Genomic DNA, 27,806 nt, shown 5'->3' on the forward strand with positions numbered 1-27,806 from the left:
CTTTCCTACTTTAACTGCTGACTTTGTGCTAGTTAAAATTATCCTGCACAGCCAGTGCAGGATTTTAATTCCTCTAAGTTGGCACATATCGTATTGTCTCCTTTTTTGTGCACGGGACATAGGATGCTGAGGTTCCAATTTTTGGCCATGCATTCCCCTAGCCAAATTGTACTAATATGCTAGCACATGCTCCTGACCCCCATCTGACCAGCGGTCATGAGTAGTTTTTATTTTTTTGTTTTAACCGATTGATTATTCTGACCTCATCTTGACTATACCGTCATTTCTTATTGGTTCTGGGGTATCCTCTTCACCACTACTATTTGATACCAGAGGCTTTGCAAAATGCTCCTTTCAGATCCTCAACACGCTATCTGTAACTGTCACCAGGTTTCCATCTTCATTTATACTGAAGTATGTGCCTTATTGGTTCTGGGGTATCCTGTTCACCACTACTATTTGATACCAGAAGCTTTGCAAAATGCTCCTTTCAGATCCTCAACACGCTATCTGTAACTGTCACCAGGTTTCCATCTTCATTTATACTGAAGTATGTGCCTGCACCAAAGCCTTCGGTTTGGTATTTTACTCGTTGGTAAAATTTCTGGACTTCATTATGACTCCTGTACATTTGGAGTTGCTCCCGCTCAAGTTTTTCTTGTTCTTTCTTCATTTTTCTGGAAATACGTTTCTCCTCTCTCCTTTTTCCCCGATAATTCACTCTCTCGCATTACGTTTTGCTACTGTGTGCAGGGTTGCCCTATACACTGGGTTTTTTCACCTCAGTAGCATTACGAAATTCCTGATCGTACCATGGGTTTCTTCATGGTGGACTTTGGTACCCTAGTGTTGCTTTTTCAGCAGTTTGTAGGGAGTGAGCAATGAGCAAGGAGTGCTTTTGTCAAGCAGGTGGGTAAGTAGGCTTCTGTTATCTGTTGTGCTTTTAGCTTTTCGACGTTGAGTTTCCGTGTTGTGTTAGATCGCACCTTTGCTGCTATATTAAAACGAGTACGAACCTTGTCTGCTACCTGGTAGTGGTCCGAATCGATATTCACAAATACATAATTACTGCCAATTCTTTTGAAAAACGTGTCCCAAATACCGAATATTGGAGGTACCATTATATGGGGGTACAGTTATTTGCGGGCTACACCAAAACGTGAACCGATATATCCCATTTGCACTACCAGACATCCTAGGAGTACTATCAATGTCTGTGCAGAATTTCAGATCCCTTTCTTAAATATATCGATCTCTATCGTAATTTCAACAGACGGACATGCGTAAATCGACATATTCCGATCAAGAATATATATATATATATATAGTTGCGCAAAATAAAATAGCACCAGCATAAAACCTATTAATTAAAAAAAGAAATAAATGGAGGAACGTTTTGTGGACAGATGAAAGTAAGATTGTGCTGTATGTGGAAAAAGGTTCTCGAGAATATGTCAGACGATCACCAAATGCAGAGCTTAAGGGGACCCCCCCCCCATTCTCGGTGTCAACATTTTTTTTTTATTTAATTCGAATCTACACTAACTCAAGAATGTCCCTACAACATTTCAAGTGAAAATCTCAAGAACCCTTGAAGATATAGCCGATTTATTGTGTCAGCATCAAGTGACGGCTAAAGGGCTTCTCAAACTTTAAACGCGTTTTTCTCTTTTGCGAATGGCGAGCGCGATAACTCAAAAACTAATAATCCAATCGGTTCCAAATTTTGACACGTTTTTCTGGGAGTGTATAGCTCTCGTATGAACTAGGATAAAGCCAATCAGTGAAGAACTTCCTTATTTTTTAACTTAGTTTGTGGTAAAAAATAGGCGATTTTCCAAAAAAAAAAAATTCAAAGGTCCGCCATTTTGTTAATTATTGTGCGAAGTCAATAATCCTAGTTCATACGACAGTACTCTTTCTAACACCGTTGGAATTTTCGGATTCCGATGTTCCAGTGAGGAGTTATCATGCCCGCCATTAAAAATAAGGACTTTTCTTTGATCTCAAACAACAACAAAAATTTTTTGTAAATTATTTTTCTTCCTTTCTAAATCCTCAAATATATATGTGCAAAGTTACAAACCTTAACATGCATTGGTATTCATTTACCAGACCATTTAAAATCTTAAAATTAAAAAATCGAGAATGGTACACCTTGATACACCTTTCTAAGTATTGCTTGTAAGGGGGGTGCTATTTTATTTTTCGCAGCTGTATATATTGTGTGGCCACAGGTTGTTGCAAACGGAATGACAATTTTAATATTTACTCCACCTTATGGTGGAGAGTTTAAAAATATTGGTCCATAAATCAGGACGGAAAGGAAAATTTAGATTGTTAATACCAATTTTAATTATCATATATTTTCCATATCCATTGCGATTTCGCGCAACTATTGCGAGTTACTACAAATGAAATGGCAACCGAAGCATTCCCCTCTTCTTATATGTTTTAGAAAATTACATTTTACTCTTAATTGTTTTCACTTTTTGTTTAGTAAAGATTTTAAAATATATGTATATTCGTTTTCACTTTCTGTTCGATAAGAATCTAACAATTATATTCTATTTTTGTGTTTAGCTCATGAATTGAATGACGCCAAGGAAAAACTATCAAAAGCCGACTCATCATCAAGCGATTCAGAAGATGAGGCAGCACCAAAACGCAAGAAACCCGTAACCACCGTCGACAAACCAACAGAAGAGGTAAGTAAGTGAATTGTAGCGTTCACGCGAAACAATGAATCAATCTAAGTCGGTGATATGTGTGGTATAGACCACACATAGCATTAGCCATCTCTGTTGTAATGCGCATTAAGAGACGAGACTAAAGAACACAATTTTTGGTGGTGCTATAGATAGCAGCATATTGGTGGTGTTTAGTACTGCTTTAATTATGCAATTAAAGAATTAAACAATATTTGTTTGTAATTTAACAACAGTTAATTGAGTTTTTGTTGTTGTTATGCTTTTTATTCACCACGCTTCGTTTAACAGCACATTCCAAAGCACCATCAACATTGTATTTTTCTTATCTTCACTTAGATTTTGCTTTAGTTTTTGTTTAAAAACAAAATCTAGATGAGAAACTAACTACTATGCCCATGTGTTTTGTGTTTTACATATTTTCTAAATTTATTTCAAAACCTAAGAAGTACCCATTGTACATTAATCTTATCAAGGTTTTATTTTAGTTTAAAAAACATTAAAAGTACACATTTCAATTTGCTTGCTACACATTACAATTTTGACCATAACAACAATCTAACTTTCTATACACAATTAAAAAATGCAACGAAATTCAAACTATGTTTTTCCAGATGGTTGAACGCATGGAAGAAAAATTGGAAGCTGCCAATGTCGATCAGAAACGTCTATTTCTTATTGTATTCCAGAGATTTATTATGATTCTCTCAGAACATTTAGTTAGATCGGATACAGATGGTCGGGATCCCGACACCGACTGGTATCGCTGGACAATTGGACGTTTGCAACAAGTTTTCTTAATGGTAAGCTTTTTTTGTATTATATTTGAATTTGAATTGGAACGTGTTTTAATTTACAAACATTCTTCTTCACAGCATCATGAACAAGTGCAAAAATACAGCAGCACTTTGGAAACCCTTCTCTTTACATCCGATTTGGATTCACATATATTGGATGTGTTCCATCAGTTTGTTGCACTTCGCGCTTAAACGGCGGGATTACAGCATAGCAAAAAAATACTTCGTCGTGTGATCGTCGACATCATTTAAGGAAACAGAAAAAAACATAATTATTGTGTTTATAACATTTTGCTTTCACTTAATTCTATAAATGTTTTCAAATTGAAAATATCACTTGTAACGATAACAATATTTGTATTGTAAAAAAAAATAAATAAATAAAAACGTGTAACGGGAAACAACCCCAAAAATAATGTTAACGAAGTTTAATAAAGAAATAAATTACGTAAACTTAATCTATTGTTTTATTATTATTTTTATTTAATTTATTTATTTATTCATTTTTTTGTTAATGACTGTCAAATGGTATATAATGAAATCTGCAATTCATAATAATATATCTCTAGAATTTTGTGGCGCTTTTTCCATATATGCACCCTTATTACGGTTTGCGTTGTCGTGTCGATAATTGGGCCCTATCGCACATATACGACAAATCGGTATTATGAAAGTCATTACAATACGCCAAATTTGTCGTTCAAGATTCTTTTGACGACAGCATACAAAAATATAAAAAATGTGTTAAAATTGCATTTTAACAATATGCAATGGCGTCTGGACCCTTTATCAATTATTTATGTGAAAGGTTACATGTCTATATAGAATATGAAAATATCCGTCTTAAGATATACGCAGTTGAACAATATTTAAATTTATAAGAATTCGTCTCCATTTACATGAGGAGGCGAAAGTCTTATCAGTAAATCGACACAATAGGATGTTATCGATGCATTCCTAGATCAACAGGTCTATCGAACAGTAATGAATAGTATTTGCACGAAAACTGCGACCATGAAATTGTCTTTTAATAATGAGAATGAAATGATGAGCTTGCTCAATGGAGGTTCGCAATCGTCCGATTTACTGATTGAGGGATCGTATTGGCCAAATCTGTAAGAACTACAGCGAGAAAGCCGGCAACAGATGGTCTGAGGAAGCTGGGTGCAGGACTTCAAAGTCTATGTGTCCTGAGTTTTCACGACGTATAATTACTTCGCTGTTGTTACACGTGAAAAGGGAGATCAAATTCAATGTAGGGATCATAACAGGTCACTCTAGGATTAGATCACTCACATTTAAATGGGACATTAATGGAGTGGACTCTTGAATATATACTCCGTAGATGTCCATAGCTAAGTAGCAGAAGACATCGACTATTTGATCCCATAAAAATTTTTAACTTTTTCTTTATATTTTTCCCCAATTTTCCGTTTGAAAACAGCTGCTAGACAAATGGTGGATTAACATCCTTAATCCTAATCTACATAGTGGTTTCATCGTATACCCTTTGGCTAAATCAGCCTACTTTGTGATTGCTGAGATTTCTGTTTGAAAGGCGCTACAATATTCGTCAAATTCAAATGTGTTGCTCTTAGCTAGTTCCACACTGAAAAAGGGGAAACACATACGAGGATTCAGGCCATATTGGTGCTAACGGTTTAAGGGGGATACACATAAAAGGACTTCAGGTTTGGTATGTTAAGATAGCTTTTTTGTAGTAAAAGAATAAAGAAGAACGGCATCCAATATTCCTTTATAAATTGTCCTTTCATTCAGACCAACATAATACCGTTTAGAATTGAGTTTTAAGCTACTTGAAGGATTGTCATCAAGTCTCTGTTCCCTATTTGGATCAACTTTTCTCTGAATATGTGAAAATACAGCATTCTAATATCGACAGCCCTAACAACAGCTGATATCCAATCAGAAAACTAAACGGCGTTAAAACTCAAAACGAACGACATACTCCAATTAGGAAAAATTCCTTTGTTGTCAACCATGGTACAATTATAAAAGGTAACAGCAAATCCCAGCTGATTTGATTCCAACGTAATACTAGTGTCAATATGAATTTGACAAATTATGTTTTTAAAAATCACCCAACAGGAAAATTGGGAATGCATACAATTTGAAATTGTTCTTTATTAATGTGCTCCCGTATTCAATTTACTCAATCTGCCTGCTGGGAAAGTTTGAGGAAGCAAATCTTTCTTGAAGGAATTACTCGCTATTCCCAACATTGTCATATGTGTTACACATATATATGGCAATGGCTCAATTAAAGGAAAGATGTGGAAGCGATAGAAATATAAATTTGATAGATTTTCATTCATGTTTTCCAATTTTTATTTTGAGGATTCGAAAATATTCCATTTTCAAAATAAAAATAATTTGATGATAATTTGTTTGTTTACATTTTTCTGTCAAATGAGTTGACACTAGTAGAACTTACAACAAAAAATTTCCATGTGGTTGTTGTATCGTTTTTTGTACAACAACACTTGCTGTTACCTTTTATAATTATACCATGGTTGTCAACATGCATATAACAACGCCGTCACACATTAACATTCCAGTATGGCTCGGTTCTCTGACTGCAGCTGTTTCTCATTTAGTCTCCATCCCATCTCATTCGTAAATATTCGGTTATTCCATTTTGAGCTCATCTTTATCGGTCATTTTGTCTTCTCAGCCCATTCGTTAGCAGTTGGAACGTTTTTCTTTTCTTTGGGTTTTTTATAACGTTCTTATCTATCCGACGATAAACAAAAGAAATAATTAAATATAAAAAACAACGTCTAATGGTCATAAAATTTACATTGCGATTTTTTTGAAATTGTTTTCAAACATGTCCTGCTTTGGTTGCAGTAAAACCTATGGCCTTTTCACCAAAGAAGTAAGTAGTAGAAAATCAATGTAAACAATGACTCAGTTCTGCAGCAGAATTAATTAATTTGTTCTCCAATTGACTTGTTCTTTCTATTTGATTTAGTATGGTTGTCCGAATTGTGGTTACTCCTATTGTGCCAAGTGTCTTAAACGACCAGTGGCTGTTCCCAAACACAATGACAAAGTAATGAATGTCTGTCTGATATGTTATGATAAACTGTCCAAACTACAAGCTGCCGAAAAGGTTATCGATGTTGAATCTTTACCCGGCACAATTGTGACAAAAACCAATCGTGGAAATGCGAAAGAAAACAATCTAAATATCGATATTAATAAATTACTCGAAGTGGAACCATCAGCAGCTTTAACGGGTGAAGTTTTGGCTCCCATAACACCTACACCGCAAATGACATCGTCTACACATTCCAGTGGTGAAAACTCCGATATAACGGAAAATCTCGATTCGGCAATATTGCAACGATTGAAAAATTTAAAAACTAATGGTAACGGCAATAATCAACAGCTACCATCGGATGATGAGATACGTTCAAGATTGGCAAATTTAAATGGTATACCCTATAAGGATTATTCGAAAAAGGATTTGTTATTGAGCGTGGATCAACGTTCGGACCAAGAAAAAATGAATGATTTATTAAAACAATTCATGGGTGAAGCTCAACTGGATAGACGTATTGATGCCGAGCGAAATGATGCAATATCGGATATTGAAAGAAGATTACGAGCATTGCGTGATACGCCAGTAGATGGTGCTGCGGCGGCAAGTGGGCCAACAAGACTTGTAGGTGATATATCGCCGGATACGAACACACCGAGTGATAATGAACTTGACGATGAAGCAATATTAAAGGATATTATGCAGAAGGTAAGAAAGATAAAACTATGATTTTTCTAGGAGGATGATCTCAATGGGCAATAGTCTCCGAGTGGACGGTTGTTACTATCAACCGTACATCCCTAACCTATGAGGTTTCTATTTTTGTATAACCTAGATCATATTCTATAACATCCATAATGAGGAAAAACATACCCGCACCGATACTGAAAACTTATACAGGTTTAGAATTTAACAATGCCAAATTCAGGGAAAACTTTCGAAAGCTTATTCCGGTTGTCCGAACATACCTGGTGGTAGAAACCAGGTTTTTAAGTAAACGAGAGTGGTTTTGATCCAACTAAGATGGGGGTGGTGCAGACTCCTCAATTCCGAATTGACGGCACAATACAAGAGTAATATACCTCGTTTTTCCAATGCTGATAAAAATGGTTTGATTTTAACGAGTTTTATATCAGACTTTTTCTGGGCCCAGTCTCTTCAGATTTAGACCTCGACCCTCGCGTTATATGGAACACCACATTGTGACGTGTATATAATCAAAGACTATCTAAATTAATAATCTAACATACAGTCCATTTCATTCATATTTCCCGGTTAATAAACATATTGTGGTCCAAAAATATTTCTAGGGTGTTTAGTAGGTTATACTAAAACATGGACTGTCATGTTTTTAAATCGCCAATTACAGTCATGCCATGTTGGAAATTTCTAAACCTTAGTTCTTCTGATAATTACATTTTTACTATTTTAGTATTTGGCTGAAGCCCGTCTACCCGAAGCTCCGACAACAATAGAATCGGAATTGGCAGCTAGTGTTCCACCGCCGCCAGCAGGTACTGAAACCGAAGAATTGCCCTGGTGCAATATATGCAATGAAGATGCTGTAATCCGTTGTCTAGGCTGTGAAGGTGAACTGTTTTGTGCCACCTGTTTCCGTGAATGTCACGACGATGATGAAGAATATCGTACACATGCCAAGGAACCCTATAGTGCACCGCCCAAATTTAAAGAAGATCATTTCTAGGACCAGCTTTGTTTGTTATTTGTTTTATTTATATTCTAATAGACATATTTTGATATTATATATTTTATTATAATCAATATGCTTATTGATTTTTTTCTCTTTTTTGTTATAAAAAAACTTAACAATTAACATTAATTTTAAAGTCCAAAAATAAAGGAGCTAAGGCAATACAATAATATAGTAAAAAATGAAACTATAAAAAAATATTTGAATTACAAATACAAAATGAAAAAGTTGTTCACATTAAGCTACACAGAAGCTTAAAAGAAACGAAAAATAATGGCTAAGGGGGATCAAACAAATATTTCCTCTATGTGGATAAAACACACATATTTATATAGTTTCAACTATGTTCTCTACATTAGACTTATGGGTATAACAAACATGTTTACAACTTGATAACAGTTGTTTTGTTTCTTCTTGTATTACAATTTGCTAATAATTATTAGTACATTCTAACGAGTTCAGCACTTTTTGTCACTTACAAAAAAATTGGTCAGTTTTTTTTCTAATTTTGTTTTTATGTTTCTTGGTTCATTGTTGTCATTTCGTATCAAAACAATATTTCTTTTATTTTACCACAAAAATATATGTCTTACCACCTTCTAATTTTTTGTATCTTTGGGTAGGGAGAGTTTTTGATGGAGTTTTTTCTTCTACACTACGGGGTTCATGCATATCAGACTTATACTCTAAATTCGAGTTATTGCACTATGGCATTGTGCTGGGCAATGTTGAATATTTTCAGGTTATGGCTTTTCTTTCCCAAAAAGGGGGAAAAAACACCTAATAACGTAATTTCTCCAAATATTTGGGAACCAAATGTTGGGCCGAATAACGATCAAATGTAAAATATTCAAAAAATTTCTCACGTTGTTTACGAAACAAAGCTGGATTACGGCACCAATTGTAAAGCATTTTTATAAGTTGATTGGAAGTATTGTAGAGATTTTCTTTGGGATATAGTTCAGGATAGACCAGTTTATTGGGGGCAATGGGCATACAACCGCAGTATGTGGCCTCAAGCCTGCAATCAGATAAATTGTTAAAATATTGAAAATAATAGAAATTCATTATTTTTCAAACTCACATGGCCACCCCATAAAATTCATGACCCGCCGTCGATATAACCACATCACCATCCAGCAGTGTCTTAACATATTTATCACGTGACAAGAAACCAAAATTGATTAATTTCGATCCCAGCTTATCCTGCAAACCTTCAAATGCCTCCGGTGAAGTGTGATATGTTTCACCACATATTGTAACTTTAAAATCCACCTGCCGTTTATTTAATTCCAGCAAAACCTCAACTAGCAGTTTGGGATTTTTATCATGTTCCCAACGATGTGGCCATATTAAATGCAAACAATCATTGGCATTTTCTGTCGTCAGAGTATTCATTTGTACATCTCCACCCACAATTAGGCGTTTATTCGGAAATGCATGGAATTTTATGGGAAAATATATTACTTCACATTTCTTTTCGATTTTTTCACGCAGATGTTTCAACTTCAAATCGGGTTGGATATTAAGAAATGGCTGGATATTATCCAAAAATGATGTGCGATTAAAATTGGAATTGAATATTACATTATCGGCGGCAAGGCTAGAAAGAAGATGGGAAAATTAGAAAATATAAATAATTTCAAAAATTATTAGGTCTACCTACCATGTCATAATTTGATTGAGACCATATTGACAATCTCTTTCCTTCACTTCTCGAACAGGATATACCAATTGATTTTCATGGAAGTAGACAATTTTCTTGCAAACATTTAAATCGGGGCGACATCCCAATAGCTCCGCTAAATTCAGTACCGACGAAGAGAACAAAATTTTGTACTCATGATTTTGTGGTATCACTTGTGAAAAATATAATGCCCCAGTGCGTGCACGCCAATGCCATTTCTTTGCCGGAAGACTAAAGATTTCATAGTCCGTTACATTTAAACCTTAAATGAAAAGAAATATATGTAAATTAAAAATAATAAATATTTCATGAAAATTGATGCCAGACACTAAAAAATATAGCAGTCGAAATTCTAACTAATAAGAACAATAAGATCAGTCGTCCTCGTGCTTTCCTAAAATCTTTTTTTGCGTTCTCAGTGCCTAGTTTCCATCTAATGTTGATTTTAGGGACTCATCTCGGATTTTTCTCGTCTCGGATATGTGCGTTGAAGATCGGAAATCCATATGTTTATAACATTGTAATTTTTATCTCGTTTCCCAAAGTCTCCTTCCAAAGGCCGGATATTAAAAAAATAAATTTAACAGGATATTTTAATCGCGTATTTGAATTTTCCAAGAAGGACGTCCTATATAGTCGACCAAAGTCCGATTTTTTTAAATTAATTTATTGGCACACTTTACATTTTCCTTCATCGGACCATATTTCGGGATGCATGCACTTTCCCACAAAATGTCATATATTTTAGTTATCAGAGGGACAATACAAACATATCAAAACCCCGAAATGACCCCCTAATCTCTGCTTGCTCTTGCGACGCAGCACAACTACCTAGGTAGGGTCAAATCATTTCTCTAATTCTGTAACCACATGACAAGTGGGATAGATTTGTATATTGCATTCCAACACTCCCTTATGGACCACATTTCACCGGCGTGAGCCCACATTTGAGGCAATCAAAATATTTTGGCCACCTCAGCAGCATTTTTCAATAAAAATCCACGTGAACATTGATCATATTTATAAATCCAATTAATATCCACATCGTAAACAAAACAAATAACATCTGTAATTTTTTCTAACCGGAAAAAATCTTGTGGATAATTCGCTTTTTTATGGGATACACAGTTTGTTTTTACTGCGGGGTAGACCACACATAACTTACATTCAATTAATGTATCTATTAACTGTTTATGGCTACCACCATAAAATGGTTCTATTATCAAAATAGAAGGCTTGGACATACTTTTTATTGTGGAATTAACAAAAATATATTAATGAATGAATTTATTAACACTTTACGCAGAGTACAAAGTTGACATTGAGTTGGTGAACGGCTTAATGTTGTTGTCATGTTCTTTGACAAGATGAGTGGACATATGATGTGGTTGGTTATTTCTTAAATGAATACGTATGGCAATAAACACAAGTCAGGAAAAATTTCTTCACTGAGAGAAGAAAAGTGGGAAATTCGGGGAATTTGGAAATTCGGGGAATTGGGAAATTCTGTATGATGGGTCAAATAAAGTAGTGCTGTAAAATGGAAGGAAATTGTTTGGCAACGAAAGAAAAATACAGTTCCATGGCACAATAACAAGTCGTGCTTTCAATTTTGGGCTTAAATCAAGTTTATGGGCTCCACTCGGATCGCTTTAACAGTGATTACAGTGTTATATATTTTATGTGGGGAAATGCATACTTCCCGAGATATAGGCCTGGAATGTTCGGAACATATCTTTAGGATCGCTTGTAGAAAATGTAAATGCCAACCTGCAGATATTAAAATTAGGAAATGACCTTATATACCGACTAATAGGTCTGCAACATTGAAAATACTGACAAGTGGGGTACCGTTATATGGAGGCTGTACCAAGCGTGGGCAAATAGAGTAACTTCGGGTAATGTGGACCACCATTTTCTTTTTTTGATATTGTGGGCGTAACAACGGTAAAAAATAAAAACAAATTGTTTTCACAGCATGGTAGATTTGTTGGCTTATTATATTCCAGGTCAAAAATTATATATATTTGTCCATAAAAATGTTATTGCATTATATTTCAAAAAGCTCTAAACTGCGAATAAAAATAACTTGGCGGGTAATGTGGACCAGTATGTGTGGGTAATGAGGATCAGTAAGTTAAAGGTAGGTTGTGGATTGGTTGTGATAAATTTCAATTTATTGCACTCCTGGGTAACAATAAATGCAAAAATAAATGGGTTTATGTTTTGGAATAGCCCCCATTTAAGGGTACCACCCCATTTGCGGTATTTTAAAGGTCCTTGCTTCATTATCCAACCGAGGCACCTATAATTTCAGATATCGAGTTTTCAGAGGATAGAATACCTCCTCGCATATTAAATGCGTCCTTGTTTCGAACTCGTCCTCATGAAAATGTCCCACTTTTTTATAGTGGTCCACATTACCCGACATTGAATATTTTTATTTAAAAATAATTATCGGCTTCAAAAATGAATAAAAATGTAAAAATAACCGAAAGTAATTACAGATAAACGTGTATTTTTGTTAAAGAAAACAAGAAAACCACATAACCTCTTTATATTCGAGAAAAACAAAATGTTCGACTATTTTACAAAATCGTTCGACTATTGTGCTAAAAAATTTTCAAGTCACAATTTTAAGATCAGAGCTACATTTTCACCTACTAAATTTTCAACATTGCAATTATTTATTAAAAACCAAGTTTGATGTTTGTTTTCACTAATTAGGAAAACATTTATCAAGGCGGCATTGGCATATTTCAAGCATTTTCTTAGATATGGGGGGTGGTCCACATTTGACGCATGGTCCACAATACCAGAAGTTACTCTATTGATCATCATGGTCAGTTCGATCAATGATTGCCACTCGCAGGACTTCAGTAGCCCTTTATGGGGTCTCCCCTTTACAGACTTTTCCTCCATTCAAGGGGTAACTGAGGTCGTCTATTATTAAGAAGTACATCGCATTGCCATTAGAACTTCTGAATGAATTTTGAGGTTCTCCTTAATTTCCCCTATCTTTCTCGCAAAAATAGACCGTTCTCCAGATGAGGTCATCAGTACCAGTATCCTCTTCTACGGCGTTTGGACTTGGAAATTTCGAAGTTTTATTGCCTATAATGGATATGGAACAGAAAAATGGCTTCATAGAAGTTGTTTATGCAAGATTTTACTTGACAAGTAAAGCTGAACATTTTGTTAAGGCGCCCACCGATGAGCTGATTGTTCGTGACTGCTTATATGATTCACAACTACTCAATGAATGTTAATGGACATTCCATAATCCGCAATCTGTGGACGCGACCGATAGCATTCAGCTCTGCTCCCTGTAGGCCGCATCATAGGATGTATTATAATGTCGTCTGCATAACAGACTAGTTCCAAACACTCCTCGGTTAAGTTCCTCAATAGTCGGGTTTTAGCATCCTTCAGGAGTGATGATAGAATTCCTTCTTACGGTGTCTCATATCCCTACTTTTCTCCTGATATGTGGCAGCTTACACATATATATATTTCTTAGTATATGGTTGACCCAGTCTATCTGTCCAGTTCAACACGGAAGATATCTAGGATTAAATAAGAGCTTACAATAATACAAGGAAGAGCAGCTTGAGGTGAATAAAAATACATACGCAACAAGTGGTGTTTGACATATTTTCAACACAAAACAAAAATTAATGAAATTGAATTTATGAATTTTCCAAAATCCACTAGGGAATACCATGAAATGCATAACAAAGTTATTATTTCTGCACGAAATCCACAAAAATAATTATTATTTCAATTAAATTTGAATACATAAATTTATTTGATGTGGTATTCAAAGCAACAAACACACATACATAAACTGTGTATTTTGGGAAAAAAATTAATCATATGGTAGCTGTGCCCTACCTTGTAATAATTATAATTATTTGTACATTTTTTCAGTCCTGGACCCATGGTACAATTATAAAAGGTAACAGCAAATCCCAGCTGATTTGATTCCAACGTAATACTAGTGTCAATATGAATTTGACAAATTATGTTTTTAAAAATCACCCAACAGGAAAATTATGAACGCATACAATTTGAAATTGTTCTTTATTAAATGTGCTCTTGTATTCAATTTACTCAATCTGCCTGCTGGGAAAGTTTGAGGAAGCAAATCTTTCTTCAAGGAATAACTCGCTATTCCCAGCATTTTCATATGTGTTACACATATATATGGCAATGGCTCAATTATAGGAAAGATGTTGAAGCGATAGAAATATAAATTTGATACATTTTCATTCATGTTTTTCAATTTTTATTTTGAGGATTCGAAAATATTTCATTTTCAAAATAAAAATAATTTGATGATAATTTGTTTGTTTGTTTCCATTTTTCTGTCAAATGAGTTGACACTAGTAGAACTTACAACAACAAATTTACATGTGGTTGTTGTATCGTTTTTTGTACAACAACACTTGCTGTTACCTTCTATTATTATACCATGTCCTGGACCAGACCAGATAGACATTTCCCCATAATTTTTAATATCAAAATCAACCCAATAATAATGTGCATTGGCAACCCTGTAATATTCTAACCTAAAATGTTTTGACATTTGCATTTGACCCATCCAAAGAAATATCACGAACCATCCACACACTCATTTGCAAAACAATAAATTATATATATAAAAATTAAAAACTCTGCAAATATAAAAAAACTATAAAACTCAATATGCCGGTAACTGTAATTAAATCTGAAGAAGAGTACAAACAACTGATTGGGTATGTTTATTTGGCAATCGGAAATGATGAAATAATCATTAATGGCAATTTTATCTTTTGAATGGTTTGAAAAAAAAAAACAAAATACTCCACAGTGCCGACAAGACATCAGTGGTATTATTTTCGGCAGAATGGGCCGAACAATGCAAACAGGTTTTGGATGTACTGGAAGATTTGAGCAAACTATTGGGAGATAAATTACAATTTATAACAATTACCGCTGAAGAATATCCTGAAGTAGCGATGAAACATCAGGTATGTGAATGTGTAATATGGTAAAGAAGCTATAAAATATTAATATGTGTGATTTTTTTGTAATTATGTAGATTGAGGCAGTACCCACTGTAATATTTTTCACCAAAGGTACCGCAGTAGATCGTGTTGATGGCGTAGATATACCATCGCTTAGTGCAAAATGTAAACAATTGGGTGCATCCGCTACAAGTGATCAGCCTCTGGAGGAACGGTTGAAGGCCCTGATTAATAAAGCCCCATTGATGATTTTCATGAAGGGTGATCGTAATGCTCCCCGTTGTGGTTTCTCCAAGCAACTGATAGCTATAATCAATGAAACTGGGTAAGTCTGGAAAAAGTTAACTGAACTATGTTTTAGATTACTAAAGGGTCCATAATTATATTGATCAAATATACTTTGTCATAAATAAGAAGCCAAACATAAACCTACTAATTTTCAGTTCCAAAAATGAAAAAAAATATGAATGTTGCGGAAAATTAAATTTTCTCACCGCAAGAACGTGTTAAAGCATTAACAAATAATGATTGGCTGAATCGGTACAATAATTTTGCCCTCATGCAAGAAATGCAACAATATGTTTCGTATACATAATCAGTAGTGTCTAATTGACCTTTGGTCTAAATTTAAAAAAAATTGATTTTTTCTAATACAACTTCAATTCCACACGACCAAGGATGCCATTGTAAAGAAATTATTTCCGTGTTCCTTAGGTCGGATCTACCACTGTGGAAATTAGTATTTCTATAAACTGGAACATTGCAAATTCATTCCAATTTTATACCTTCCATGAAAGCTGGATTCAATATTAAATTTGACGTTTCGTTACTCGTACTCAAAAAGTGGTAGCACTTTTGGAATTCATAAATGACATAACTTTCGAAGAATAGGAGATTCTTGCAGGTTCTAAAGCAGAGCATATTCTTGATCGCAATAAAATAATTGGTAAATATATTACCATATTTTGATATATCCTCCATATGCAGTAGCCATAGTGGCTTTTATTAGGCATTCAAGTTCCGTGGGTAAAAAACTTTTGCAATAAATAGCCCACGTTTTTGGTTTTTCCTTATTTTGAAGATCCAGAATAATTTTCAATCTAACTACTTGTTATACGTAAGTAGAATAAAAGTGATTCAGATAAGAAATTTATTATGTATAGGTTCATTATAAGTCAACATATGAATGTTCTGGGGGGCTACTCTGTATTGCGATGCGTGAGAAAAATTGTAACGCATCGCGTAATTGGTACTCTCTAATTCGTTTTCGTATCTCCTTTCGCATCTACTTTACGCAAATGTGGCATCACCGCACTCTGTAATACGAAAACGCATGTCAAACTCGTTCGTTAAGCGCAAATATCTTGCGTTAACAAAATAGCAAACGCAAAGGAAGCGAAACATATAAGTAAGCTCCATTAAAGGTTTTATTTATATATAAATTGTAAATTATTTTAAGTAAAAGGCAAAAAAGTCACAGTTACAGACTCAGCAACGTCAGTTCCTAACTTCAGTAGATTTTATGGGGCAACACAGTGATTTGGCAAAGGGACAGTTGCAGAGTTCAAATGCGAAACAACGCGCCAACTATTTGTGGACAAAACTGTCTGATGACCTCAATTCAAATTGACCTCCTGTAAAAGATGTCGGTGGTTGGAAAAAGTAAAATATTATTTTTTTATATAAAATGTGAAACTATGTGTGCATATTTATAGGTTGGTGTTGATAACCACCTTGTCCAAGCAATTTCAAAGCAGCGGCCTCTTTTATTGGAGTTGGAATTGTTGTGGATCTATTTGAAACGACGAGCGTTTGAAAAATACATAAACGAATCTTTATTGAGACATTATATATAAATCTATAAAAATTAAATATTTGAAAACATTTGTCACATAATTCGTACTTATATTTTCATACCCGTGGTCACTTAGGGAGAGTATATTTGATAGATCTCATAAAATTCTTTTTTTTTTTAATTCGTTCATCATTTTTGTTTAAAAAAAACACTCGTACCACACAAAAATATGTTTTCATTTACAATTTTTTGACGTTTCCTTTTGTCATTCTTCGTTATTGTTTACTTTGTGGCGACAGTGTTGCCCCATTTTCAATTTAGTTTGCGAATGCGTTTGCGTGAACGTTACAGAGTACCAAATTGTACTCTTAACGCATTTAGCATTCGCATCGCACTTGCTTTCGCAACGCAATACAGAGTAACCCCCCTGATCTATTTACAATTTTTGATGTTCACATCGAGGTGAAGAGTATAAAAATATTGAGCCTGGCCAAACTGAACTTTACAGCAACTGTTTTCATATTCTGTGGGAGGCATTACTTACCACCACCACGACATATTCTTCAACAATAAAAATATATTTTTTTACAAAATTACCCCTAATCGATATTTATTTAATGACACTTTTTATTTTACTTCTTTCAGACTTCCCTATGAAACATTCGACATTTTAACCGACGAAGAAGTCCGCCAAGGTCTTAAAACATATTCCGATTGGCCCACCTATCCTCAAGTATATGTCAAAGGTGAACTTGTTGGAGGTCTGGACATCATTAAAGAAATGAAGGCCAACAATGAACTGGAATCCACATTGAAAGGCGAATAAATATGTAAAATAAAACACAAACACACAAGGGTACATTCAGTTAAAAAATAAACAAACATGTGAGACTATTATTTTTTACAAAATAAATGGATTAAGATTAACTAAATGTTGTTAGTAATAAAACTAATAATTTAAAATTAGTAAATTATTACTGTAATTTTAAACTTAATATTCTATGTAGTTAGCTGAAGACTTTGTTTGCTTCACCATTGTCCTTGCATTTGGCAAATATAAAACAGTCTTTATGGCTAATTAATTGTGTGCTACCGAGGACAGCTAGTAAGGCCAGAAGATATTGTTGGCATACAGAGTTGGTTGTGTTGCAATGGGTAAGACAAATATCCACGCAATGAAACCAACAAAATAGCATACGATTAAAATAATACGTTTCCATAGGTGTTGTTGCCAGAGTTCTTGTATATCTGGCAATCCCATATGATTACAGAAGGCATGTACCAAAAAGGGGGCCACAAAATGTCCTGTGCGCAGGAAAAGATAGGCAGAGTAGAAACCAAAGAGGGTGGTATAGGTTAGTTGGGATACTGAAAAGAAAGAAAAAACAAAACAAATTTCAGTTTCTATTTCACAGATAGAAAATCCGTTGGTTTCGTATTACAAATTTCTAATTTACCCCAAAAGGTCACGATCTTATGGCAATTAAAATATTGTATATCATAGGTTAAGGTTATAGTTTGCCCCTACAACTTACTTGAGATAATTAAAGCTGTTGTAAATTCCATGCCCATACTTAATCTCTCGACTATGTGATGAACATGAGCAACACCAAAAAATAATGGTGTAATGAACACAGCTGTGACGGGCGAAAAACTTTGTAAGATTAGTGGCATCATGCAGGCACGAAATACAAATTCTTCACTTAATGGAGCCATTATGTGATTACGTATCCACAGGATATTTTTAAAGGAACTTTTCCAGAAATTGATATCTAAAAAAGGAAGAACAAATTTTAAATACTCATTCCATTATGTACCACATCCTCCATCACACTTACCCATAAACACTTTCATTGTATCGTTTTGCAATTCCACACACAATGGCCCCAAAAACAACAACATTGTCAGCAGATAAGGTATAACAATGGCCATGAGTAGACCATGCCACCTCAAACCCAACAACTCATAAAATGGTATCTTCTCTAATAGTTCCTTGGACGAAAATTTATACACAAATATGGGAGTGATTAACATCACCACCGTAACACTGAGGAAACGCCGCTTGACCGTTGCTGGATGATCACGATTATGTTTATTGTTCCATATATATAAACTGGACACATATAGCACGGACATGGCCAGACAGCAGCTGACCGTTATTAGTGGAGAAATTCGAGGTACATCGTCAAATATGTAGTTGGGTTCCATTTTAGTTTCGTTTGTTTCATTCATGGTGGGTGCAAGTGTGCGATTATGACCTATCTAAATTTGTTTGTTATTGTCTAATTAATTAAAACACATACTAAAATAAACATAATTTTCTATTCGACGAGATTCTGCCGACTGTCAACTAGAAGATTTATCGACAAATATGAAACATCGGTGGAAGAAAATCGATAAATGTTTACAGTGGCGGGGACTCTAGTAAAACAACGGCGGCAGATGTAGTTACTCCTTAAGTAGTGTATACACTATCGAACACAAATTATATGCAGCTGTTAAATATTCAGTTTCCAGAGAAAATCTAAAGTATTTCAAAGTGTCTGTTAATTTTTGTGTACGGGAACACACATATTTCTTTACTGGATGTTGTTCGTTTACTTTTATGCCATGTACAGACGGGCGTCGTTCGCTCTCTCATTCGTTGTTCGACCCTTAATTATGAAGTAATTACTTAGTTCCCCATACAAAATTGTCTGAGCGAACACCGACTTTTGTACGTTGTTCAATTTGAATCACTCTCCGAATAACCAAGAAATGTGTTCCATCCCTAACAATTGAGAGAATTTATCGAAAATAAATTAATTTTGACAGCATGAAAATATTTGTAAAATTTTCAAACTTTTTCAGTAAAATTAAAAATGATGAATGAAAAGAAAAAAAGAAAACATGAATTAAAAGTAAATAGATATGGGTTCATACTATAGTCAGGAGAAAGAGAATTATTTTTTCTATTTAGATCCATATATGATTCACGCAAATATGTTACAATTTTGGTGTAAAACTAGAAACAAAAAGTTTGAAATAAAAAACTCTGATGACATGAATTAAGAATAGTGTTGTATGAACGGGTTAATTCATGTACGTAATTCTGAGAGCGAACTACGTTGTTCGAATGCCCGTCAGAACATGACATTAGCAATTTTCTCTCTTGAGAAACAAAAATAGGAAATAGGAAAGTAATAGGAAATCGAAGACGCGATGCGGGAAGTTAATCAGGGAGTTTCCCAAGGAAATTTCGGATCTGATCAAAATCCACCTGGCGGCATAGAGGTCATAGTGTTTGCGAATGATTATGTGATCATGCGAATGATATATGATTATTGATGATATATACTTGTGGCCAAAACTAAAGCAACTGAAATTGTAATCTGAATAAATGACCTGCTACTTTTTTTGAAAATACAGTTATAGGGAAAGTTTTTTCAAAAATAAATAGGTAATTTATTCATTAAAAAAATTTATATAAATGCAAAATTTGATTTGAAATAAAAAATATTCTATATTGACCCAATTTCTGCTTGGCCAAAACTAAAGCAACTTTTCGATTTATTCATGGAAGGTTTGGAGAGAGGTCTATGAAACATTTACTGTAAATGGTGCAAAAAAGTCCCTATATATATCTTTCGATTGAATTAAGTCTAGAACGATATGTGCTAAGTTTCGTGAAAATCTGTTCAGATTTAGTTATAGTTCCCATATATAGTTTCTTCCGATTTTATGTAAATAGTGCACTTAAGTTAGTCCAATTGACACACACAATGTACTGAAGTTAATATAAAGTAAATCTCTGGTAAGTTTCGTTGAATTGGTTCAGATTTAGATGTAACTACCATATATATTTTCGTCCGATTTTAGGTAAATAGTGCACCAAATAAAGTACTTACTCCAACTTTACTACTTTCCTTACTGATTAACTTTTGCTCTGTTAGATTAAACTTCCTCTAATAATTGAACTTTCGATATTTTCCCAATTTTTGTGTACGGGAAACAACCATCGATAGTAGCTCCGTGGCTGAAATTTTTTCTATCAGCACTGACATCTCAATCGGATCTCTTTGAATTTTTTGATGGTAAATGTATTTTCTACAAGTTTTTTATTCAAATTGACCGTTTGAAGCTATTCGTCTACAATTGTCCGTTATTATCGAACCTAAAATATATTAATCGATTACACCAATAAAAATCGAGTAAACATATGTATGCATAATCTGTTGAGACCGGCTGATGATAACAAGTTGAGCCGACTTTTTTTTCTTTTCCATTAAAAGAGTTCAAAGTTCTTTTTGCATAGAGTTATTGTTAATAAAACAGATTATCAATAACTTGCAAAAAACAAAATACGGAGTATCTGATTGACAACATTTGTAGTACAACAATAACAAAATAAACATGATTAACATTGCTGCCCATACCCTGCGTAATACACTCAACAAAAAGGTTAGTTATTATTTTTATTATTATATGTTTTACTATTAACATATGGAATATAAAAATATTCATGTTTATTAACAAAATTATGTAGATCACAGCCCTGCAACAGGTTCGTCATTTGAATTTATTGGAGTTCCAAAGTAAAGACTTGCTACAGAAATACAATGTGGCCATACAACAATTTAAGGTGTTGGATAACTCAGGCAAAGATGCTGATGTCTTGAAGCAATTTGGTATGTGATGTGAATTTATAATAGATACAGTGAATAAAAATAATATTATCACATTTTAAATATTTTTCTTAGAATGCCCTGAATATGTTGTTAAGGCCCAAATTTTGGCTGGTGGTCGTGGCAAGGGTACTTTCGATAATGGTTTCAAAGGTGGTGTACACATAACCACAAAGTAAGTATATTGCATGTGTAATATTGTTAAAAAATGGTTTTCGAATTCTGATAACAGGTGTATAGGATGTGGATGTATCTTGTGAAACGGTCATATAAGGGTTTCGGATCTATACCTCTTATTCAGGGATAAATTGAATGTGGAACTTGGAAGTTGGGGATACTATTAAATTTTCCCACACCGAATAAGAAAACAATGATCTGCTCTTTCACTTTCATAAGGAAATCTATTCTTGTACGAAAATTAAAAAAATCCCAGTGCAGGTATCTTCTTTTTAACAAATAGGAAAAAAAACCTCTGTTGAATGTTGACATATTTTAATGAAATCTGTAATGAAAATTTTCCCATAGTAATTGGCAAGTAAACATTCTGATAAAGTTGCTGCCATAATGGATGTGTTAATCGTCATTGTATTGCTGAATCAGAATAAAATATATTTTAAATTTGGTTTGTTATCTATGTCTACTGAACTTTAGACATCTTCCGCTGAAAGAACAAAAACAACAAAGATAATATTTCGGTGAATTTTCTTTTGTTTAAAGAATGTTTATGTATTTGTTTTGTTAAAGTAATCCGGAAAACTTTCAGTTAATCCGGGTATATTTGATTCTTAAGAACGCATCAATCAACTTTCAGTTAATCCCGTTATATTTTGATTCTTCAGAAGGTATCCATAAACTACTGTGGCTCGATGGCTGGGCTTTGCAGGGCCGTTAAATCAATAATTGTATGTGGCTTACCTATCCGTCTACTATTGGTTGTAATTTCTATAGTCATGGAGTATTTAGCGATTTGGATTTAAATAATCAGAGAACGAAGCAATCGTTCAGCATTACCCAAATATTGGTCGGAATTATATCGAAATTAACCCTCATATTCAGAGCCTGCCTCATATCCCTTGTTCAGTTTTGCCAAAGGATATCTTCATATTTCTTTCATGCGGGATATGATCCGACTTCTATTTTATTGGCATGTTGTTTTACTTCACGCAAATTGGAAGATTTCTCTTAAGTTTTTATGGCGATTAGACTTCGTTTTTAAAATATGGTACGGAATTGTAAACCTTTCTTAAAATTAGTTCGTTCCATATATTTATTTTTTCAGTTAAAGAAATTAATTTATTAACTAAATTTTTTTTTAAATCATTTTATTAAAAACAAATCCAACATATGTATTTAATTTTTCTTCTTCCTTTCAGAAAAGATGAAGTTCTCGATTTGACAAAGAAAATGATTGGTAATCGTTTGATTACCAAACAAACTCCCAAATCTGGTATTATGGTCAAGAAGGTCATGGTTGCTCGCAGTGTTAATATTGTACGTGAAACATATCTTTGCATTTTATTGGATCGTGAACACAATGGTCCTGTGCTAATTGCTTCTCCAGCTGGTGGCGTTGATATTGAAGCTGTCGCAGAAGAAACCCCCGAGAAAATTCTTACAATTCCTTTGGACATTGATAAGCCCATCGCTCAGGAAACTTTAGAAAAAGTTGCAAAATTCTTAGAATTCAAAGGAAAATGCATTGAAACATGTGCTCAGGAAATACAAAAACTCTACACTCTATTTAAGGCTGTTGATGCAGTACAAATTGAAATTAATCCCCTAGCTGAGACTGATAACGGTGAGGTTATCTCCGTAGATGCCAAGCTTAATTTTGACGATAATGCCCAGTATAGACAAAAGGAAATCTTTGCCATGGACATAAGTGAGGAGGAATCTGATCCTCGCGAAATTGAGGCAGCCAAACACAATCTAAACTATGTTGCCATGGACGGTAACATTGGTTGTTTGGTAAATGGTGCCGGTCTAGCTATGGCCACCATGGATATCATCAAATTGAATGGTGGTGACCCAGCTAATTTCCTCGATGTTGGCGGCGGTGTCAAGGAAGATCAAGTCTTGAAAGCCTTCGAAATCTTAACCTCAGATCCTAAAGTTAAGGGCATTTTGGTGAATGTTTTCGGTGGTATTGTAAATTGTGCAACAATTGCCAATGGTGTTGTGGCTGCTTCCAAGAAATTGAATTTGAATGTTCCATTGGTTGTACGTCTGGAAGGTACCAATGTTGATGAAGCCCGCAAAATTTTGAAAAATTCTGGTTTGGCTATACAAACTGCCACAGATTTGGATGATGCTGCCCAAAAAGCTGTTGCTGCTCTTAAGTAAATTCTTCGTAGAAGAAATACACACATATGATTAAGTTGTCAATCCGCTTATAAAGTGTTCGAAAAAATATAAAAATTATAGTTTGAACCAGACGTGCATTTCCTTATGTTAATTTTTTTCTTGTAGAAAATTTTAAGATCACCAATATGTTCCAAACGAAAGAAATGTCTTAGAGATTTCATATTAGAAATAAAAGAAAAATTGTTTTTTACAACCATATTTACATTTATTTTGAAAATAAATTGAAATGTTATTTTAAGATCATTTGTTGTTGTTATTGAATTATGACTGAAAGGAGTGAGGTCATATTTTAGTGTGAATTGGGCATGTGGTTGGTTTTAAAGATAATTGATTATGGTATTATTGTATAGAATTTGGTATTACGAATGCAACTTTGACAAACTATACGAACCTAAGGTAAGTTCGTTTATATTAACATGCTTTAGGATATATAAGAAACTTTTGATGTATAATGTGTGTTCCACAGGATATCATTAGATGGTACAAAAAGCTTTTGACTTTAAAGCTTTTCACTATTAATACCGGTGCAAGCACAATTGGTGAAGTTTTTTTACAATACTCGACAAATGTGCAATTTAGTACAAATTGTAACTTTCGAACATGCTCTTATACGGTATATCCGCATTATCCTTGTAGTTTTATTTATAGTTTATTACTAGACTGACATCTAGTGTATATTTCACCTGATTTTGTAGAGATTTGCGTGCCTAATATATTGAATTAAAAAAATGTTTATAGGAAAAACGTCCAATAGGAACAGATAATTTTACATAAGGAATTTTTAACACACTTTAAGACTCTGTGTTTTGTTATGTTCATTGAAAGTAGCTTTTAAGTTTGTATTTTTAAATCAAAGGTTTTATTATTAACAACAATGCGATATAATACAGAAATAACTGTTTTTGAAATAACAATGGGTAAACGCACTTAATTCCGGCATGTACCAATAGTCGGCATCTGTTTTATATAACTTCAAATAACTAAAAAATCCTATAACTAAATATGAAAAATACATTGAATAATCTTCAATGACACTGCTATCTATCTCTGTAAAAAATTTAACCGAGCTAAGTTCATTTATTCAGTCAAAAATTGGCATTTGGTCAATGAGGTTTGTCAACACTAGCGATAATTCATGTTTCTAAAGAAAAAAATAGTGGGCATGACGATTTCAAAAGACTTACAACTATATTAAAATTATATTTTTTCACAAGGATCTTCTTCATAATTGTAAAGAACATAGAGGAGAATATATTAGAATTTAAAATCATTAAAAATTATTTATAATAATGATATTTTTATCGATGCCGACCTTAGGAACAAAAAATTTTAAGGTTTTCCTATAGTCGGCATATGGGTGAAAAATAAGCACCTTTTCGATCATTTTAGCTCAAAATGGGAAAAATGTTAAATAAGACCTCTAAATAACGATTATCTTTTCAAAAATTAGTTTTGAGTGTTTTATATAATAGAAGACACGATTTTAATCTCAAATTCTTTTAACCTTTGAAAAGCCTTATTTAGCCATGCCGAGAATTGGATAACAGGTTCTCAATGTCGGCACCATGTTTTATAACTGTAATATTTTATAAATAATATTATTTTATATAACTTGTTCAATACAACACTGATGGAAACGTCCCATAGTAATAATTTATTATTGCAAATAGCAGAAAAATCAATTAAATACATAATTTTTGTTTAACTAAAATGTGACATGCCGACTATTGGAACATAACATGCCGGCAATTGGAAAAATGTGCCGACTAATGGCACAAAGGCACTATTTTACATAATTATTAATTGAATCTACATTAATACAAGTTAATTAAACAAATTTGTATTCCATCGGGGAGTAAACAAAATTTCGAAACAGATGAACCTAAATACAATATCGTGGAAATGATGCACTTGGAATGGTGAAACATTTAAAAAGCGAAAATTCTTAAAGTGCCGACTATTGGTGCACTTACCCTATAATCTAATTGAATATACGAAATCATATAAAAGTATTTGGTCACACAAATTTTCATTTTACGTTAATTAAATGTAGGAGTCCCATTTTGAATCGAGTGCATTTCTTTGTAAGGACCACTGACACTATTATGTTTATACCCTCTATCATAGTATGAAGGCTATATTTGTTTTTTCCCTTTGTAACTCATCGAAATAATTATTTCCGACACTATAAAGTATATATTCTTGATCAGCGTAAAATTCTATGACTATTTAAACATGTCCTTCTGTTCGTCTGTCTGTTGTAATCACTTTAGACTTTAAACGAATAGAATAGCCAAAATTGTGCATAGAGTTGTCTTTTGTCTGCAGGCATGTCAGGTTTGATGATGGGCTATAACGGTCACCGTTTATGCATAGCCCCGATATAAGGTTACCCCCAATTGTAGATATTTTGGTGTTCTTGGTCGCGTTCTGCAATTCTCCAAATTTAAAATTGTACATTTAGGTCCACTTTTTCCGGTAGCCCCAAATTTTCGGCATTTTCAGAGCGGTTTTCAACCGAATACGCTGTAATTTGTTATTTTGTAGTCGTACTTGGTACAAAGAGCCGCCGCGATTTTAGTTACAGGAGCCAGAAGGAGTACGCCACAAGCAGCTTTGAACGCAATGCTGTACTTCAAGCCTCTGGGCCTCACCATTAAATGTCAGGCTGCGCGTAGCGCCCTAAGGCTGCATGAACAAAAACTCTGGCTGAACTGTACCTTTGGGCATGGTAGTGTTCTTAATGAACCAGTTATAGTATTGGACCAACGCTCTAAACTAAGCGACTATATATCACCAATCCTTAGATTTGACGATGTAGATGTCCTTATTCCTAGTAAACGAAGTAACCCTCCTCTGGACGATCTGGCCTTCTATACAGACGGATCCAAGATGGAAGAAGGTACTGGGGCAGGCGTCTACTGTGAAAGGTTAGGCATTGAGTTAACATACAAGCTGGATTGTAACTGTAGTGTTTTCCAAGCTGAAATCTTCGCGATCTGGAAGGCAGCGGAATTGATAAAAAGTCTGGATGCTGAGGTCGTTGAACCGGTGACTATCTTTGTGGATAGTCAAGCGGATCTTAAAGCCATCAAATCCGAAGCCGTCCTCAAGTGTAGAGCAGCTCTGGAAGAACTTAACAATAGCTATCGGTTGTGTTGGGTACCAGGACATTGTGACATCTTGGGTAATGAAAAAGCGGACGAACTAGCTAGACGAGGATCTCAATCCATCGATCTAGAAACTGATGACTCAATCAAACCACCCATATGTCTTTTCTGTAGGAATTTTGAGGCATTCTTTGACGAAATAACATGTGAACGTTGGCACAACGAACCTAGGTGCAACGTGTCAAGATCCATTTGGCCGACTCTGTCTACCAAATAACGGCACTCACTGTTGAATCTGAGCAAAGCTGAAATTAGAGTGATGATGGGAATCATCACTGGTCACTGCAACATCAGGGCTTTTACTAGTAAATGGGATCTTGATGCTATAGATTACTGTAGACTATGTGTTGACGAGGAGGAGACGGAGACAATTGAGCATCTCCTGTGTCATTGCCCAGCCCTGGCTTACAGGCGGCACAGACTAGTGGGTAGGTGCTACAGCATAATTAGAAACATAAAGTGGTTAGGAACATACAACCTTGGCACGTAACACATCTTCTGTCTGACTCAAAGGGCCATCGACCTTCATTCTTCTTTTATTCATTTATGAAAGATTCTCAACTCTCCTTCAATTTACTAATCTTCTATCCCCTATAGATCTGTCTTTGGTCTCTTATCTTCACCGTATCTCTTCTTGTGGATGATCACAACGGACCTAACTGGTCTCAGAGTGTTGCAGTCACATGTGTGACTGCACATCCCCAAACCTTACCTAACCTAACCTTGGTAACAAATCTCCTTCCTAAAAATGTTTTATATTCGGCCCCTTTTGGGGGTAGTCCCCATATAATATTATTTTTATATTAAACCAGTAAGGAATGTAGTATAGCCGGA

At 34.4% G+C, this 27,806-nt stretch overlaps 6 protein-coding genes across 6 annotated transcripts in view; 4 read left to right on the forward strand and 2 right to left on the reverse strand.

The window, feature by feature from the left end:
- LOC133337064 (nuclear cap-binding protein subunit 1) overlaps positions 1-3,719 on the forward strand; it is a 41,978-nt gene extending 38,259 nt beyond the window's left edge. Inside the window, exons 6-8 of the mRNA XM_061545329.1 lie at positions 2,584-2,708; positions 3,323-3,511; positions 3,584-3,719. Of these exons, the coding sequence (XP_061401313.1) occupies positions 2,584-2,708; positions 3,323-3,511; positions 3,584-3,697 (428 nt within the window). The 3' untranslated portion in view covers positions 3,698-3,719. The remainder of the gene's footprint in view (positions 1-2,583; positions 2,709-3,322; positions 3,512-3,583) is intronic.
- A 2,624-nt stretch (positions 3,720-6,343) lies between these two features.
- On the forward strand, positions 6,344-8,342 carry LOC133337068 (abscission/NoCut checkpoint regulator-like). Its single transcript, XM_061545332.1, has 3 exons — positions 6,344-6,404; positions 6,501-7,280; positions 8,005-8,342. Exons 1-3 carry the CDS (start codon positions 6,357-6,359, stop codon positions 8,275-8,277), a joined length of 1,101 nt encoding a protein of 366 aa, XP_061401316.1. The 5' UTR covers positions 6,344-6,356; the 3' UTR covers positions 8,278-8,342.
- A 721-nt stretch (positions 8,343-9,063) lies between these two features.
- Positions 9,064-11,220, reverse strand: LOC133337070 (glycosyltransferase-like domain-containing protein 1-like). The gene is made up of 4 exons (XM_061545335.1): positions 11,136-11,220; positions 9,950-10,232; positions 9,368-9,886; positions 9,064-9,304 (listed from the first exon to the last, which is right to left on the reverse strand). The coding sequence occupies exons 1-4, from the start codon at positions 11,212-11,214 to the stop codon at positions 9,064-9,066; spliced, it is 1,122 nt and encodes a 373-aa protein (XP_061401319.1). The 5' UTR covers positions 11,215-11,220.
- Positions 11,221-14,645: 3,425 nt separating this feature from the next.
- Positions 14,646-17,602, forward strand: LOC133337066 (glutaredoxin 3-like). The gene is made up of 4 exons (XM_061545330.1): positions 14,646-14,727; positions 14,823-14,982; positions 15,054-15,304; positions 17,420-17,602. The coding sequence occupies exons 1-4, from the start codon at positions 14,678-14,680 to the stop codon at positions 17,598-17,600; spliced, it is 642 nt and encodes a 213-aa protein (XP_061401314.1). The 5' UTR covers positions 14,646-14,677; the 3' UTR covers positions 17,601-17,602.
- A 263-nt stretch (positions 17,603-17,865) lies between these two features.
- On the reverse strand, positions 17,866-19,006 carry LOC133337067 (CAAX prenyl protease 2-like). The gene is made up of 3 exons (XM_061545331.1): positions 18,613-19,006; positions 18,310-18,546; positions 17,866-18,142 (listed from the first exon to the last, which is right to left on the reverse strand). Exons 1-3 carry the CDS (start codon positions 19,004-19,006, stop codon positions 17,877-17,879), a joined length of 897 nt encoding a protein of 298 aa, XP_061401315.1. The 3' UTR covers positions 17,866-17,876.
- Positions 19,007-21,094: 2,088 nt separating this feature from the next.
- LOC133337069 (succinate--CoA ligase [GDP-forming] subunit beta, mitochondrial-like) lies at positions 21,095-23,790 on the forward strand. Its single transcript, XM_061545334.1, has 4 exons — positions 21,095-21,214; positions 21,300-21,441; positions 21,514-21,613; positions 22,812-23,790. Exons 1-4 carry the CDS (start codon positions 21,167-21,169, stop codon positions 23,779-23,781), a joined length of 1,260 nt encoding a protein of 419 aa, XP_061401318.1. The 5' UTR covers positions 21,095-21,166; the 3' UTR covers positions 23,782-23,790.
- The last annotated feature ends 4,016 nt before the right edge of the window (positions 23,791-27,806 follow it).

Source organism: Musca vetustissima, unplaced genomic scaffold (genome assembly GCF_032173495.1).
Source record: "Musca vetustissima isolate MV318-11 ecotype Yass unplaced genomic scaffold, APGP_CSIRO_Mvet_v1 utg26045, whole genome shotgun sequence".
Lineage (NCBI taxonomy): Eukaryota > Metazoa > Arthropoda > Insecta > Diptera > Muscidae > Musca > Musca vetustissima.